At 38.2% G+C, this 17504-nt stretch overlaps 2 protein-coding genes across 2 annotated transcripts; one reads left to right on the top strand and one right to left on the bottom strand.

The window, feature by feature from the left end:
* The first annotated feature begins 1116 nt into the window (after positions 1–1116).
* LOC145486056 (polypeptide N-acetylgalactosaminyltransferase 2-like) lies at positions 1117–15233 on the top strand. Its single transcript, XM_081464757.1, has 15 exons — positions 1117–2095; positions 2315–2508; positions 3990–4088; positions 4844–4911; positions 5705–5770; positions 6254–6375; positions 7222–7309; positions 7776–7863; positions 8612–8715; positions 9371–9497; positions 10260–10352; positions 10558–10641; positions 11312–11441; positions 11745–11864; positions 12285–15233. Exons 1-15 carry the CDS (start codon positions 1889–1891, stop codon positions 12432–12434), a joined length of 1740 nt encoding a protein of 579 aa, XP_081320883.1. The 5' UTR covers positions 1117–1888; the 3' UTR covers positions 12435–15233.
* Positions 15234–15316: 83 nt separating this feature from the next.
* Positions 15317–17502, bottom strand: LOC145486057 (large ribosomal subunit protein uL30m-like). Its single transcript, XM_081464758.1, has one exon. It carries the CDS (start codon positions 16880–16882, stop codon positions 16499–16501), a length of 384 nt encoding a protein of 127 aa, XP_081320884.1. The 5' UTR covers positions 16883–17502; the 3' UTR covers positions 15317–16498.
* Positions 17503–17504: the final 2 nt, after the last annotated feature.

Below are 17504 nucleotides of genomic sequence, written 5' to 3'. Positions count from 1 at the left end.
TGAACGTAGCTTCATCGCTCACATTTGGCTAATGTGATCCTTTGCCTAGCCTGGTAACTTTGCTATTCATAAATCGTCTAGTTTCCAGTTTATTAACTGAAAACTATTGGGAGTACCATCGGATTCTCATACAAACTTGACAAATGTTGCCTACCCGTCAAGATTGCTTCCTGAACCGTAATAACGCCTGTCAGGATAAATTATAATTATGAATCGTTGTCGTTTCAATTTCTGATTCTTATCCTAACATAGTATAATTAACAAGCCGAATGTGGTTTAGCGTTGTCTGTACCCTTATCGACAACGAGTACGCGTCATAACAGTGGTCAAAATATTGTGGACTCAATAGGAGCCTCGTGAGTCCACAACATTTTGACCACTGTGATGACGCGTACTCGTTGTCGATAAGAGTACAGACAACGCTCAACCACATTCGACTTGTTTTTGCCACAATATCAACTAATAAAGAAAGTTTTTTTTTCAAGACCGCGAGCTGAAAAAGGCATTGCGTGACACATTTACGCGAGCAGCGTTGTCTGAACGCTCATCGACAACGACAAATTAGCAAATTAGATTGCGAGATTAGTAGAAATTTTGGTAAAAATATAAATAGAACGTAGAGAGAAGGATAGACTATTAGGGACTGTGCAATAATTACCTGGAGAAAGGGGCGGGGGGGGGGGGGGAGGGGGCTGAGAAATGGGTGAAATATGCCCCAAAACTAAGTCATACCCCTCTCTCATTAACGGCAAAAATTAATTGCAAATATTAAGGCTACCCACCCCCCCCCCGCCTTCCCCGTTTAAAAAAGTCTCCTCCCATTGATTCCCTCATACCTAGTTTACTTGTTGGAGTTCTTCCTCCGGTAGAAACATCACTTCAAATGACTCTTGTATTGCTATTAAAATTTCAACAGCTGGGGTTTTTCATTCTGCTAATTAACTATGATGCCATGTGTGCTAACATTGGCATCTTTTTTTTTTTTTTTTTTGTTTTTCATTGAATAACATTATAGTGTTACTTTTGCAACTTTTAATTAAAGTTTCCCGTTTTATTAAATCCTAGTACAAATAAAGTAGCACTGTTTTAACATATATAACAGAGGCATTCCTTTCCTACTGCATGACAGATAGGAAAACAACAGTTCATAGATCAGAACACCTTAGAGTTGATAAATTTGTCACTTTCATTCCAATGTTAGCTTTATATTTGAACTCTAATAACTCTTCCACTACTTTTCCAGTTTGCAAAAACGAATGAAAAAGTAATGCCCCCCCCCCCTTCCTGTATGTATTAAATTTTACATCCATTCCCCCTCTCTCTTGTTGTCATTTTCTTCTATGCGCCACCGCCTCTGATTTTCCAACAACCCCCTCCAGGTAATTATTGCACAGTCCCTTACCAGAAACAGAAGCAGAGTATTAAGAGGATTGGTGATGACTTGTGCTTTGTTTTATTTGTTTTTTTGTTCATGGCGGCTGGCGGTTGAAGTCTCCAAGATTATTTTGAACAAATTACAAATCACGGTATTCCTAATTTTCAAATTATTTACTCCATAGGCACCTCATCCATAAATGTTATTGACAAAGCAAGGAGCCGTGCTGAGAGAGAACCGGCCCGAGGTCCTGACATTACGGGCAGGATGCAATGGACACCTGTTAATTCGGTTTTGTAGCGCTGCTAAGAAAGTCAGGTCCCGCAATCGAGAAATCTGATTGGTGGACTCTCTGAACAGACTTTTCATTTACCTTCCTTATGTATTGCCTGGTTACCTAGGCATCCCTTCAGCTTGGCAAATATGGCTTCCACGTCGGCATAGCTAACCCATTTATATGAAGTGTTACCGAAAATGTTTTGATGGTAGTAGTCTGTTTGAGTGTCAAACGAAATGAAATTGCTGAGGCGAAGGAAAACAATTCTAGTTATTTTAGTAGCAATATGGCTTGGAGGAATGATTTATTTTCTAGCTCCTTTGACCGGGTCAAAAGACGATACGCGCTCTGAGAGCTTCGATAGTCTGAGAGTTGGTGACGATGATTTTCAAGAGAGGCGTTTTGAGCAGAATAGCAACAATAGAGACACTTACGATGACAATGTAAGTTTGAAGAAAGTCTTGTGCTATAAGTTGATGTCATTCATTTGCAATATTTTGTAAATCTTATTCGGTGTATTGTAAAGCTTACTCTGTCAGTTAAGGAATCGACGTGACGCTTTTATGAGCTTACATGTAATTGATGGAAGAAATCTTCAAATCGTTAATACCTTTTATCATTCAGCGTTGTTTCCAACTAATCTAATTTTGCTTTTATTTTAGAATGAATTAGTTGGGATAAGGGGAAATTCAGATGAAATAGATAGTCGTAGGATAGAAGATTTCGACGTAGAAGGCTATTTAGCAGTCACCAGGGTTAAGAAAGGCGATGACGCTTATGCTAGTAATGCTTACAATCAAGAAGCCAGCGACAAGGTTCCTTTTGACAGGGATGTGCCAGATGTCAGAGCTTCACAGTAAGTGAACAATATTTTAAAATATTTTTAATTATAATAGTTTTGCAAACATTGCTTCATTTAGTAGTTACACATTAAGAAATGTCCGTTTTGTACTGCTGAATGATTGTTTTTGCCATGATCGTGGCTGGCTGGCAAATGCTGCAGCATTTGAAGTCATCTGGACCTCAGAGGTATTTTACAATTGGTAATTGACTTGAAGTGACAGTTCAAGGTCTGCTGGTATCACAGTATCACAGAACTGCAGGGGTAAAGTCTGCATACAAGCCAAGGGGCCCATTAGGCTGGAGCTTATGCCACGTTCTGTTGCATGAAGCAACTAGGAACATTTCTACTTCCCCCTGGCTGGGATGCTATTCCATCACAGGATAACCCCCAGCATTAAATTTTCCAGTGCGCATTTGAACACTTGGGTGGAGAGGGGCACTGTGAGAGTTAAGTGTCTTGCCCAAGAACACAACATAGTGTTCCCAGCTGGGGTTGAACCCGGCTAGCTCGATCTGGAGTCGAGTGAACTAACCATAAAACCACCATGTCACAGAACTGCCATTTGAAACAAAATTGTGTCATCACACTGGTCTGACTAGATTTTTATCTGTACCAACTGACCACCAGCAATAGAGATAAGACTATGACGTGATCCAGAGTTGCCATCACAGTGAAACTCCGCTCTTTGGACACTCGCTTATAAAGAACAGTTTTCTAGGTGACAACTAAAAAGCTCATATATTTTCTCTTAAATTAGCCTGCTTAATACAGACACCTGGATGATGTGGACACTAGTCTTTATCATGTCCCTTTGGTGTCCGTATTAACAGGGTTCCACTGTATTTCTGATAGTTGAGGGTCCTTGGAACCCCCAGTTCCAAAGATTTGGGAGTTCTTTTTGCTTTTCAGGAGTCCTTTACCTATTACTAAAATTTTTCGAACTCTTTTCCTGCGTGCCAGGGACCTACATGTACTTTACCAAAAAACTGTACGTTCTTTTCATTTTTTGTGCCTTTAAGATGCACACCTGTGTGTTAATGGGGACTCTGTATCAATGCATATTTGTAGCAACAGTAAAAAAAAAAAAAGAACATTTACTGATAGACCAGTTGACAGTTATATCATTTATTACAATAACATCATCATCAACAAGGACAACAACAGCAATAATGTAATGTTCAACATGTGTCTTTTCAAGAAACATCTTATTCCATACGTGCAACCCCTCTATGGAATAAAGTTTTCTTGGCTTGCATCCCCACCCTCCCCACCCCACTGGAAATTCCACTTTGCCTTTTGAGATCTCCAGCCTACTGGAATAGCACAATGACTGTCCAGGAGTTGGTTACCGGTAAATATGAATCTTCTGGATTTTACAGTCTTTTATTAGGCATGCCATGTGGTTGAAAACACACTGGAAAATGCAATACCAGTATCAATGTGCAATGTATGTCCATTTTGGAACAAATCATTTATTTTGCCTTGTTTGCCAGGTGCCAAGAGAAAACATGGCAGACTGATTTACCAACAACGAGCATTATTATTTGTTTCCACAATGAAGGCAGGGCTGCTTTACTACGGACAGTTGTAAGGTACATTAATTTTTTTTATTTTATTTTATGTACATGTATCAGTATGTTTTCCCTTCAGTTTTGTATAATAATGTCTACATTATTTACACTTGTAACTAAAAGGAATTGTGGAATTGGTGCAGTTTAAGAGTGATAATCCATGGGCCTACATGTACATGTAGATGTACATCTACATTAACATATGTATACACAGTCTATGCCCTATTAATGTGTAACAGGTGCTGGAAAGAGTCATAATTGTATTACAGTGGAGCCTGTATGTAACGGCCACCCTTGGAACTTGAGGAACTGACTGCTTAATACAGGTGGCCGCTTACATGTAATACAGGATCACTAAAAATACTCCTGGGTGTGGTCTAATGTCAATTTTAATGGCGGATCTACAAAAACACTTCATGCAAGGAAACAGTAGGACAATCAACACTATTTCAAGCAATCAATACTTAAAAACAAGGTTCAGTTCCGACTTACAACTTAATGTTCAATATACTGTAATATACGTAACATTGTGTACTAAAAGTACTGTGCAATCAAGTGTCCTCTACATTGTACTCTTCTACGGTATACAGCACTGTATTTCTGTGACTTAAAGTTCACAACAATCTCTTGAACATGAATTTTTTTTGAAATTTATTTACATGTAGCGTTCTATAATAATTATTGCTGTGAACATTTTGATTTAGGAAGTCTGCCTGAGGACATCATCATCAAGTCCAAAAGGTGCAGGTCTAATGATTCGTGTTTTATTTGTACAGTTCCCTCAAGAGAAGTCCATCCAAACTGTTAAAAGAAATAATTCTTGTGGATGATTTTAGTGATAACCGTAAGTTAATTTTTAGCATCGTTCAGTTCCATAAAATATCCATACTCCCCCCACAGAAGGGATTGGAATTTCCTGGGGGGTGGGAGGTTCTGTAAGACCAAAAAATTCAAAGAAATGTATGAAGCTCAATCAGAATTTCCAGAGGGGTGGGGGGGGGGGGCATTTAGCAAAAATTCCCTTCTGTGGGGGAGGTATGGATATTTTCTGGAACTACACATTTCGGTTCAGGTTAGAGCTTTGGCCAGGGTCGATGTGCATTGTGCTTTTGGGCACAGGGATAATTTTTTAAAAAAATGACCATACAATATATTTATAGACATTTAAAAGTCTTTACTTTCACAATGCTTCTCAATCCAGGATGAGCAGAAATATTCCAAGTCACCTCATTCTACAGAAACCAAGATGCAGTAAGCTCTGACCAGCTGTATGGGCGAATGGCATGATACAGACTTTAGTTTACCTATTTTGTAAGGCCATTTTTTTAAAACTATCTTTGTGCTTCTTGTTTATAAATGATTGAATGTGTAGCCTGATAATTATTAGAGTCTGAAAGTAATAAATTAGGTATAACTCTCATGCATGGTACATCTAGTTTGTATCAGGCTATACAGCAACCAAACACATGTGCCATCTTCTACTTTGTGAGTAGAAATAAACAGATTGAAGTAGTTATCCTGGCAACTGCTATAGAGCTGATCTAGACTGACTATTGAGGCTTGCATAAACATTGTATTTATTAATAGAACTTTATAATACATGTATTTTGGAATAATTTGTTTTCATGTCCTTCTAGCTGATGATGGAAAGGTTCTTGCAAAACTTCCTAAAGTGAAAGTTCTTAGAAACAATCAAAGAGAAGGTGGGCGGCACTTAAGCTTATTAAGTTTTAATTTACAGTTAATTGTGTTTATTAGAGAGATGTCCATACCGAAGAGGTACATTCAGGGAGTATGTGAATTCTTGTTCCTTTGAGACCAAGTGAACTGTCTGTAATACAGAGGTGTCCACAGTAAGAAGAGGCTGGGCAGCTCAATCATCTACTGGTTAAGGAAAAGGAGACATATTGAAAGCTACATGTATGTAAGAGTATACATGTAGCCTATGAACAGGCTGGCTTGAAGGGTCAACATCTGATCGTGGCTGGAAGGGCCAAGAGAGACTGGCTCAGAGTGAAGTGGCTGAGCAGAAAATTATGATTTTTTTACTTTCGTTTTACATCTCAAATTTGAAATATTCATCACATTAAATTTTTATTTCTACTAATACATGTAGTAATTAGTCAGAATTAATATTATGTTATGTGTCTATGAGACATTAGTTAATATGAGTTTTAATAATACAGGTCTGATGCGATCACGTGTGCGAGGTGCAGATGAAGCTAAGGGAGACGTGCTGACATTTTTAGACAGTCATTGCGAGTGTAATAAGAACTGGCTTGAGCCACTTCTGCAAAGGATTAAGGAGGTATTTCCTTTATGGCCATTGTTGTTTAGTTATTGTTTTGAAACCTACAATCTTGGACATGATAACACGGAACAATTGACCCCTCCCCCCCCAAAGCAATGATGAAGGTGCAAAGGAGCAAAAACGTGCCATTTTGACATCATTAAAATTGGGGAGGGGGGGGGGGGGGGGAGAGGTGGCCCAAATGTTCCATTTATTTTTTCCAAGATAATAATAAGGAACAATAGACCCCCTTCCCCCTAAAGCAATGATGAAGGGTGGAGGAGCAAAAATGCGCCCTTTTGGCATCATTGAACTTGGGGGGAGGAGTGCTCCAAATGTTCCATTTATTTTGTCCAAGATTGTAGGTGATGTTCAGTTGTAACTACTTTTAAATTTATCTCTAATAACATCTTTTTTAAAGAGGAAATTTTCATGTAACATAATAGTCACCAGCTTGTCAATTGAATAAATTTACAATTACATGTATGCTGTACATAAATTATATAACAAACATACATGTATAGAATTTGAAAATTATGAGACGTAGAGTATATCCTTCATTGTACAACATTGTTGTTTGTAAATATACCTCCTCACTCCATAGAATTAAGAAATTCTCTACAACCCAGTGACAATACACAGAGTAAATTAAATTATTTTTCGTAGCATTTTTCCTTAGAAGAGAGAATTAAAAAAAAAAACTTTTAATTTATTGTAGATCCCTTTCTAGCAAAAATGCAGATTGCTACTTAACAGTATTGTTGGAAGTATATGAAAAAAATGTATTCTAAGCAAATGCAAGAATGAATTGTAATCTTGATATTTATAGTTTGAACATTGTCATTTCTGCATCAATTTTTTTAGGATCGGAACATGATTGTTAGTCCAATCATTGATGTGATTAACATGGACACGTTTGATTACCTTGGATCATCAGCAGATCTCAGAGGAGGTAAGCACGGTTGATGCTGACAAATTTATTTGATTTCATATTCCATTCCATTCCATTTTCCAATTTGTCTTCCTTCCCCCTACATTTCTTTTCCATTCCATTACTTTCCATTCCTCATGCTGGGGTTTCATTAAATATTTTCAGCAGGCAAGTGGTTTTCACTGGCAGACAAACCTTTTTGAACTGAACTTGTAATCTTTATATTAGGGGAAGCTTCAAAATAGTAGCAGCTCTCATAGGCTGCTATTGTTTTATTATTGTTATGCAGCAGCTGTTATTGTTTTCGGGCTAGAGGCATTGTTTCAGTCTGTTGTTCATTCCATTGTCACCTCAAAGGGTGTCAAACCATTCTTGTGAGGCAGGCAGGCAAAATCATACTCACAGACAGTTCATTTGCCTGCTGCTTGGCCCCAATGAAACCCCTGCTCATGCTTTTGTATGTGACAGTTTTTTTGCATTTCTTAAGGATTTGGTTGGAACTTGAACTTCAAGTGGGACTTTTTGCCAGCAAATGTCCTTGCAGAACGATCAGGCCGACCAACGGATCCCATCAGGTACATGATTAAGTATATGCAATGATCTTGAACAGTTGAAAGCAAATATTTTTACTCTCATTTTACTTGGTAACAGAAGAGAACAAAGACCACGCCAAGGACATCTACATGTACAGTACAGTACTGTAATATACGGGTATATAATTTCTGAACTCAAAATGTGACCAACTCCCTGTTGTCCCGGTAGCTCAGTTGATTGATCACTGCACCTACATGTACGTGTATATTGCATGCATTTAAATCCACCTGGGTACCAGCTTTTTTTTGTTTTTTGTTTTTGTTTTTGTTTTCATCTGCCTAGTATTAATTGATTATAAATAAATGTTTGTTTGTGGTGGTCAATATGCTTAGCTATGCCTAGCTAGTTCACTGGCATGCCACTTGAACCGAGAGAAACAATATTTCAAATAAACAGAATACTGGGCTTAAAAATACTAATTGGCCAGAGTCAGACCATTTGGCTATTTACAAGCTCCATCGAGGAGTAAACCAGGGCCTACTGAGAAACAACTCCAGCTAAGTGGTCAGAGTGGGACTTGAACCCAGGACCTCTGGATTTCAAGTCTAGATCTGAGGTGCTAACCACTCAGCCACTCTGCCTCCGCATTTATTTAGTTGTGTGCATACTGTACATGTAAACAGCTCAGGATAATCTGTATTGAATTCTTTTTTTTTTCACAGTTAAAAGTCAATTTGATATTTCATATGGCTACATGTACTTTCCTGAAATGTACTGTTTTCTCTGCAGAACTCCTGTGATAGCTGGAGGGTTATTTTCAATTGACAAGAAATGGTTTGAAAGAATTGGCAAATATGACATGGATATGGACATCTGGGGTGGAGAGAATCTAGGTCAGTTTATCCCATTTGATGATCTGTGTGCACAACAGTGAATTCCTCCTGACTCAATGTATAGCCACTGTCTGCCTCTAAATTGTTGTTCCCTCTGTAGATGCAATTTGCCTTTGCATGTATACATGTAATTGTCCATACTTCCTCCTAAGAGGGAATTTCACATAAGAATTCCACCTCCTCCTACAAGTACAGTAGGTAGAATTTCCAGTTTTCGAAGACCAAAATGACCCCTTCACCTCTCTGGAATTTGTGAGCGTATTACGTACATGTTTACATGTACATATCTTCAGTCCCTTGGGAAAAATTCATTTTGTCAATCAAGCTTGTTAAAGCTATTGTGTATACACTCGAAACACTAAGCCATCTGCTGTTTCCACTGCTGTGAAAGTTCTGTGTACAGTATGTCAATTGCTTGTAGGATATCACAACAAGAGGCATTTACTCAGTAAGACTGCATACTGCACATTTTCACGAGATTTGTGTACATGATTCAAAGTATAGTTAAATCAATATACAACACTTACTGATTCAGTCAAGAACTCTTTAAGTATACCATTGTACTGTTAGTATCTTTTCAGGTTACGTTGTCACACAGTATACTGATTATCTGTCATGATTTTAAGAAGGTTTTTATCTCTTGTTATTTGCACAGAAATCTCCTTTAGGACCTGGCAGTGTGGAGGAAGTATGGAAATCATTCCTTGTTCAAGGGTTGGTCATGTGTTTAGAAACAGACATCCTTACAAATTTCCTGGAGGCAGTATGAATGTCTTCCAAAAGTAAGCAAATGATGATTGATTTGACATTGTCTTGGTGACTGATCAGGCCACGTTAGAACATTAGGTTTTATACATTAATCTACTGTGAACAACATGCACAATGTACATCATTAATATGTCCTAGTATCCAGATACAGAGCTACGTTTGATGTTAGGTAGTAATTGAACCTTGTTACTCTTACAGTGCTTCTCTCCACCCAGGTGTACAAATGGGTACCTGTTGAATTTAAAGCTGGGAGGTAACCCTGCAATGGACTAGTTAGCATCCCATCCATGGGGGGGAGGGGGGGAGGAGGGGCAGAAGGGAAGGGGGGATAGAAACACACCTAGTTGCTCAGTGCTGTACAGAAACTGTGATAAGCTCTGGCAGTATGGACCGCTTGAACTGATGCAGACTTGACCTTTTACAAATAAAATAACCCTTGATGTAGTATATCAAACATGAGATCTCAACAGTGTTTCATCGGGATATCCAAATGCCGAGAAGGGAGTTGAAAATATGAGGCGTAGCGGAGTATTTTTGATGAAATTTGAGGTGTTTGGGTTGTGATGAAACACTGTCTTGAGTGTCTGATATATCTTCTCAATCGAAACAAAATTAATGAGTAAACGGAGAAGTAAAATTGTCAAAATCTATGCTAATTAAGACCAGGTATCCAAACCTACTTCCCTGCTGTGATTTTCTCTGTTTTAACTTGATGAATTATTAAATGAGTTTGAGAAAAACAGATACTGATTCTGACTATTTGTTTTAATTTTTAGAAACACAAGAAGAGCTGTAGAAGTTTGGATGGATGATTATAAAAAGTTTTACTATGCAGCTGTGCCATATGCCAAGAACACACCCTATGGAGAGTGAGTTGATTATTCTTGGGGGGGGGGGGGGGGAAGGTAAAATAAATTGTTCTTTTTACCCTAAGGGACTACCATTATCAAAGTTGAAAGGAGGTGTGGAATTTAATCATCATCGATTAGTGTAACCTATGATTTGGACAGAATTATTAACTACAGTAGGCAATGCCAAGACCCTCACTTTCTTGGTTTCCTTTTTTTCCAACAGTATTCAAAGCCGACTTGAGCTTCGCAAGAAACTTAAGTGCAAGTCTTTTAAGTGGTATGTCCAGAATGTGTACCCTGAGCTAAGGTAAGTTTTCATCAACAATTGTTTCAGTGTTAGTAGTTATATAATGCAAAGCCATCTGACTACATGTAACTATCCTTGCACAGTTTTATTGGATGATCGAGCTGGCAGTACCAGTTGTGTATTGATAAAGATCGTCGAGTGTACACAATAAAATTTAATCTGGGCACCCTCTATGATAATCATGTCAAAAGTCATATGATAAATAATTGAGAGTAAGAAAAATAAATCCATTTCACGCATTCAAGTACAGTATATTGTTCAGAAATTATAATTATAAAAGAAAATCATTTTGATCAATACTGGATGGCAAGTCCTGTTACCAAAGATTGTTTTAAAGGAAATGTGAGGCAAATTTACACCTGTAGCTCGGGGAGTTACACAAGGTCACATTTGTGCATTTGACAGTAAGAAATAAAGTAAAGTTGAAAAACAATTACAGCAACTACAGCAAGGGTATAGTCAGGGGGGTCCTGGGGTGCCCATGACCCCCCCTTTTGTAAGCCCTTTTTTGAGCAAACCTACAAAAGTTGGCAAAAATATCATGACAATCTGCTGAGTACCCTCACTTTGACACAGTATGACCCCTCCCCCCCTTTGAAAAATCCTGGCTATGCCCCTGTACAGTGTAATGAGAAGGATTAGCAACTGATGTCCTTGATGTTGTCCTTAGAGTTCCAGAGGATGATGAGACCACAGCATTTGGAGAAGTGAAGCAAGGAAAAGACTGTATGGATACCCTTGGTCACTCTAATGGGGGTACTGTGGGGCTGTTTGAATGTCATGGATCTGGTGGAAATCAGGTCAGCTAATAATATAAGAAAAGTGCAATTTGAATACATATTCATGTACACTCACTGCAGTTGTACATTACTGACTGAGATGTTTTACGACTGGAAGCACATGTCAGGTAGAAAGTTGGGTTACTTTTAAGCAGAAGGAAGCTGATTTAACTCTTGTGGGAAATTGTCATGCCAAAACTTGCAATTGCACTGAATTGTGAAACTACCGGGTATTCCTCAAATTATTGAGAGTTTTAAATTATAATAAATTTTATTTCATTACTGATTATTGCATTTGTTTTTCTCATATTACAATCATGACAGCTGTGGAATTTTGTCAAGAACAAGATGTTAAAACATGACATGTTTTGTCTGGAAACAGCTAGCGAAGAAGATGGTACCCCTGCTTTGTTGCGAGATTGTGATGAAAATAACTCCAATCAGGTACTCAACATTACGCAGTGTAACATTGATTTTATCATCTGGACAGTGAATAACAGAGGATTAATTGAGTGACATTCGTTGCCACACAGAGAAGTGAAATACACATAATTGTGGACATCCAGCTGAAAATATCTATTTTGTCATGTAATAACACCTGACATGTTTGAATCTTTACAGTGAGAACAGATTGCTGCTGCTGAATATTTGCCTTGTTCTGTTTAAATTACATGGTTATTGACCTCAATTCTGCTTCAGTCCATAAACACATGTGCAAAAAACTTGGCCAATATCCAACCATCTAAACTTTTCCACTTGGCCCTAGGATCAAGTTTGATAATGTTGCTTGGGAGCAAGCAAGCCAGTATTCTCTTGATTGCATACTGACATGTTTTCATTCTTCTAATTTACTTCACTTTACAGCACTGGGAGTATGACAAAGGATCTAACCGGATTAGGCATGTTGGTTCGGGTAAATGCTTGGACAGCAAAGATCAGAAAGAAAAAGGACTTATTTTAAATTCTTGTAGTGATTCTTTTACTCAAAGCTGGGCATTTGAAGTGACCCTCTAGCAGAGGTGTCAAAAATTCTGTACAGCTTATTAGGATACAAGTTTTCAAGTTTTGTACATGAAGTACAGTTATGTATCTGTTAGTTCATCCTGTTGTTGATATAAGAATTAGCTGGTAAATATTTTTATATAGGGCATCTATAACTGATTTGTATACAAAATTTACATAAATAATATTGTGTTTTATTTAAGAAAATTTTAGTTGAACATAAAACAGTTTTTTAAATTTATTGCTCATTCTTTTACCATTCACTTTTCTTTTTCTGGTGTAAAGAATTTTTTGAGAAAATTGAAAAAGATGACTGGCGAAGAGATCATGAAGAAAAAGCATAGGTGTCTGTTTCTCGAAGTACTTTTATTGCATGCTAGGGAAGCCTCATTCTTTTGTGCCTGGACACTGCTTGCAGTTTGCTTGTTCTCTTCTACGTGCATGGACTGAGGAACTTTTATCCTCCTGGACATAAATGAGAAAAGGCTGTGTGGATGAGAAGGGGCTGAGGGGAGATCAGATCATGCCTGCAGCACTCTTGTCTCATCCGCTTATATCTTTTCTTGTCATAAACGCTTGCCCTATAATCACTTTCTGATTTATGAGACAAAAACAGACTTCACTTGTTGCGGTGTCACTGATGTGCGGCACCTGATGGGTCACGCTCAGGTAGACATCAGTGACACTTATCCATTCTAAATGTATTTTAGATTGATCCTTATCATTAGTATCAAACTCTTAACAGATGATGAATCATATATAATTATATGAGGTGACTAAACAAATCACAAGTATATGACATTGGAAAAGGAACACGTACTGTACAGAGTGTTTTGGTTATACATATAAAACTACAAAGGGCGACAAAAGTAGTTGAGACACTTTAAAGAAAATGACGCTTTTCGATATTTAAGCACTTGTCCTATTTTATTTGCATCTAACGTTAATTTTCTGATACCCCCGGGCCCCCAATTCAATATTGTGTGTGGGTGCTGTGGTCTGTGTAGTCTAAGAAATAGAAAAATCAACATTGTTTGGGGAGGAAGGGGAAAAAATGTGTCCTAGACACTTGAAAATCGAATTTTACTGCCAAGTGTCTCAACACTTTTGTCGCCCATTGTAAGCACATAACCTGTAAAAACACAAACCACAGACCAAGGGTGCATATGAAAACAAGATGTCAATGAATGTTCCTTCAATTGTGTATAATTATGTATTACTAGGTACTGTTTCTTACTGAATAATTCATTGTCAGTTGAATATGAGAACTCAACAGTAGTTAAATTAAGTGCCATAGTGGAAGCTTTGTTAAGCTGACACCTTTGCATCCAGAAAAAGTGTCCACTTCACAGAGGTATTACTGCACCTTGACTAAGAGGGCGCATGAGGACTTATTGTAGACTTGTTCATTCACTTATAGGAAAGCCTGTTAGTGGAGATTCAACTAATATATTAATGAAATAATATTATCACGATAGCAATTTTGTTGTATAATTAAACAATGGTTTACAAAAAAAAATTTTAAAATTCCCATCCTCGGGTAATTCATTTGTAGCCCCCTGATTGGTTCACTGAATCTTGGTTACAAGCCATAATTTTATACCTTTGTCTGACTTACATGGAAGTGCAGCAAGTGCTGTTTATCTGAAAAAGTTTTGGTGCTTTAGAAAGTTCTGTCAAAAATATCTGAAAAAGATTTTGGGAGTTTTGTGCTGCCATTACATGTTAAGTACAAGAAATACTGTAGTGGGCAAATTTCATACTCAAGAAACAATAAACTTGTTAGTAGTCTTTCATTAATAAGTCACATAAACAATTAAATTCCTGATCCCACCATGTTAACTGTACAAGGCATGTTATTTTCCGCTAGGCTATTGTTTTAAGTCTTCCAGAAAACCATTCTTGTTTGTCACAATTTTCCAGAATTTTAGACTACTTCAAAGGATATTGTGCAAAAAATATTTCAGCATGAAACTCTGTTTTGCCCTTTTTCTTGAAGTGCTCTATTCAACCCTAAAAGTGAACAACCCACAACCAATATTTTACACCCTGTCACACCATCACTTTGTGTAAATCATACTGAAATGTCCTCATTATCCAGTCAATTGAATTTAATATGACCACTTATTCCATTTGGTCTTGTTGGATACAAGATGATTATCTCAGTGCCACTTGCCTCATTTGTTATTTATCATGTCATATCCAATGCAGACTCAGGACTGGAGTAATTTTATTGCAGTTATTATCGATATATATTGTCAAGTTATAGCTTATGTAAATAATCTATTAATATGTAATTAATAAGTAACATTGAGTGAAGTAAGACATCAGTCTTGTCGAGCTTAATCATCAAACACAGAGTAATGAATTATTCACTTCATGTGTACTAGAGGAAAATACACCACTTATGTCTCACTTTAATATCTGGTTAGTTATTGGTTATAGTAACTCCTCTCGCACATTTCTTGGATGTTGATTGGTCATATCAAACAGAACTAGACAAAATGCCTTCCAAAATTAATCAGAACCTTGAGGTTCTGTCAGAAAAACAGCTGGAGATTTTAAGCAGAATTGATCAGTTCTACAGTGCCAGTAGTCTCTGCAGCAGCTGTTTTTTGCGTGACATCCCAAAAGGCGGCTGCAGAGGAGACTACAGTGCCAGTGGCTCAGTGCATCACCGTAGTTCAGTTGGGGGAGGGGGCAGGTGAACGGTACAAGTCTTCATCAGGGGTTTAAAACTGTGGTTTTGGTCTCACCCATGGAATCTTTTAGAGTTGCTTGTAACGAAATAAAATGCCGTAAGTTATTCTCTGCTGGTTGCTGTAGTCGTTATATAATTAACGTGATCATTTATTGGTCTGTCATAAAAAAATTATTATAATGGCATTTTTATAGGGTCATGACAGTCTCGAGTGTTTACTCATGGCTAAAGTTTTCCTAAAAGCATCCCTACCACTTGTACATGGGAGTCTCTCCCAACTTCATCCACCAGTTTCAATCTTCAGCATGGATATCTGATGTTTTTGACCATGATACCTTAAAATTTTGGCACATCTTTGGTGTGAGCTTCACATGAACTGCACTTTGATTGATCAGAATCCTGCTGTAAGAACATCCTCTCTGTTAGGACCAGGTGCTGTGCTTGATCTACATGTATACTGCGAAGACTATGCATTGGCCAACATTCTCCCAGTATAATAAATATATTAACTAAATAAATTACAATATTTAGAGAGTAAGCCTCATCAGCCCTAGCTGGTTTTCATGCAGGTCCTCTATTGTGGTTGAATTGGAAATTGGAAATGTTGGTTTTCCTGGAGGGAGGAAAACCTGAGAACCCAGAGAAAAATCCTCGGAGCAAGGCTAGAACCAACAACAAACTCAACCCACGTATGGCACCGTGCTGAAATCGAACCCAGGCCACATTGGTGGGAGGCGAGCGCTCACACCAGTGTGCCATCCCTGCTCCTAGTTGCTCTACAGGGTCGCTAAGAGCCAGCTGCCAGTTAACTTCACTGGATGAAAGAGAACTTAAATCTGACTCGCATTTCACACACAAGGAGAATTAGACTTGGGAAAACTTTGAAGCTACCAAGGGCAGAAAAGCCAGCTGGGCTTGTTAATGAGCTAGCTGAGTGTTTCCGTAGTTACATCTCTGGGGTAACAAGAAAAATTAATTATTCAGTTATTATGCCACTGCTCTTCTCTCCAAGACATGGGTATTAACAAACAAGAATAAAGAAAGCTCCAGAAACTAAAATACCACAGTAGTTTTACTTTCACAAGACAATAATTATTATTCTTCCATATCCTTGCCAAACAAACTGTTCAGTTACATACATTAGCGATCTGGCAATGTGAGTTAATTGTTCGATTCCTTGTGTGGACTCTCCATAACATATAAGCTATTAAAAGTAATCAGCAAAACACACATCACTGCGGTAGGTCTCTCCCGATTATTAACATCCAAATAGCATGGTTATGCTACTCATCGCCACATAACAAGTACAGTATCGCGGATACAACGAAAAATGATGCATTGTTCCTTAGTAAATTCCTTGTTCCAAATATCGTATTCATTTCCTTCGCCTTTCCCAAATGGCCTGTTTCCTTCTCTTGTGGATCATTTCTTTCATATCGGGGTTATTTTCAAGAAATTCCTTGAACTTGTCCAGATGGAAGTGTCCGTTTTGTCTGAGAAACAACCCCTCTTGTCCATTTCTTTGCCCCTTGGTTGGATCTTCTTCAACAATTTCCACAGGTTTGATCTCCAGGAGATGTTTTACAGATCGTAAGGCGCCATTTACTGTCGGTATGTTCTTGTGAATTATAGTTTGGTGCAATCTACTAAATCCTAGAGCCTTAATTGTTCTCTTTTCCCACCAAGGCCGGCCGATACAACTTTTGACCTGAGTTACGGCGTGAAGCTTCTGCACAACTGTCTTCGCCTTCGAGGCCATGTTGGAAAGGCGCTTTGTGGTAAGCGGCTTCCTGTCTAATGATTAGGTACGTTATGTACGACGCTGCCTCGCATTTGCTGTGGTTAAGTATACACCACACAAGCAGAATAATTAGCGGAACAAAACGTTATTTTATGTGTGACAAGCGGTCGGAAATTTTAAAATCTCTCGCGCCGGCTGCTCGGAGGTGAATAGTACTTGCTAATCACCTCCGAGTTAACCAAGCAGAGCGCACGAAAAGCACTATTCACTTGTGTGGTATATACTAACACCAGATAGTGGTCAGAACGGGACTAGAACCCGCGACCTCGGGATTTCAAGTCCCGCGCCTTAACCGTATAACCACTCGGCCACGTTGTCTCCACTAAGGGAAAACAAAAGGGGAGATTTCCGCTAAATACGAGCAAGCGAACTAGGAGATTTCAGGGATAACTGCCGGATAAGTAAAGATTACCAAACACAACTGACAACTGCCACTCCATTCAGAGAAACAATTTAATAAGAAAACAAAGGAACTGAATCAAGACGAATGCGAAAACTTCCAGCTAAAAACACAGATCAAACATACTGCGAAACTTTCTGGTGTTTACAACAGAAGCAGAAGAATTACAACAGTGGGAGT

The sequence above is a fragment of the Orbicella franksi genome, chromosome 4, assembly GCF_964199315.1.
Source record: "Orbicella franksi chromosome 4, jaOrbFran1.1, whole genome shotgun sequence".
Lineage (NCBI taxonomy): Eukaryota > Metazoa > Cnidaria > Anthozoa > Scleractinia > Merulinidae > Orbicella > Orbicella franksi.
This window is presented reverse-complemented; position numbering and strand designations above follow the sequence as displayed.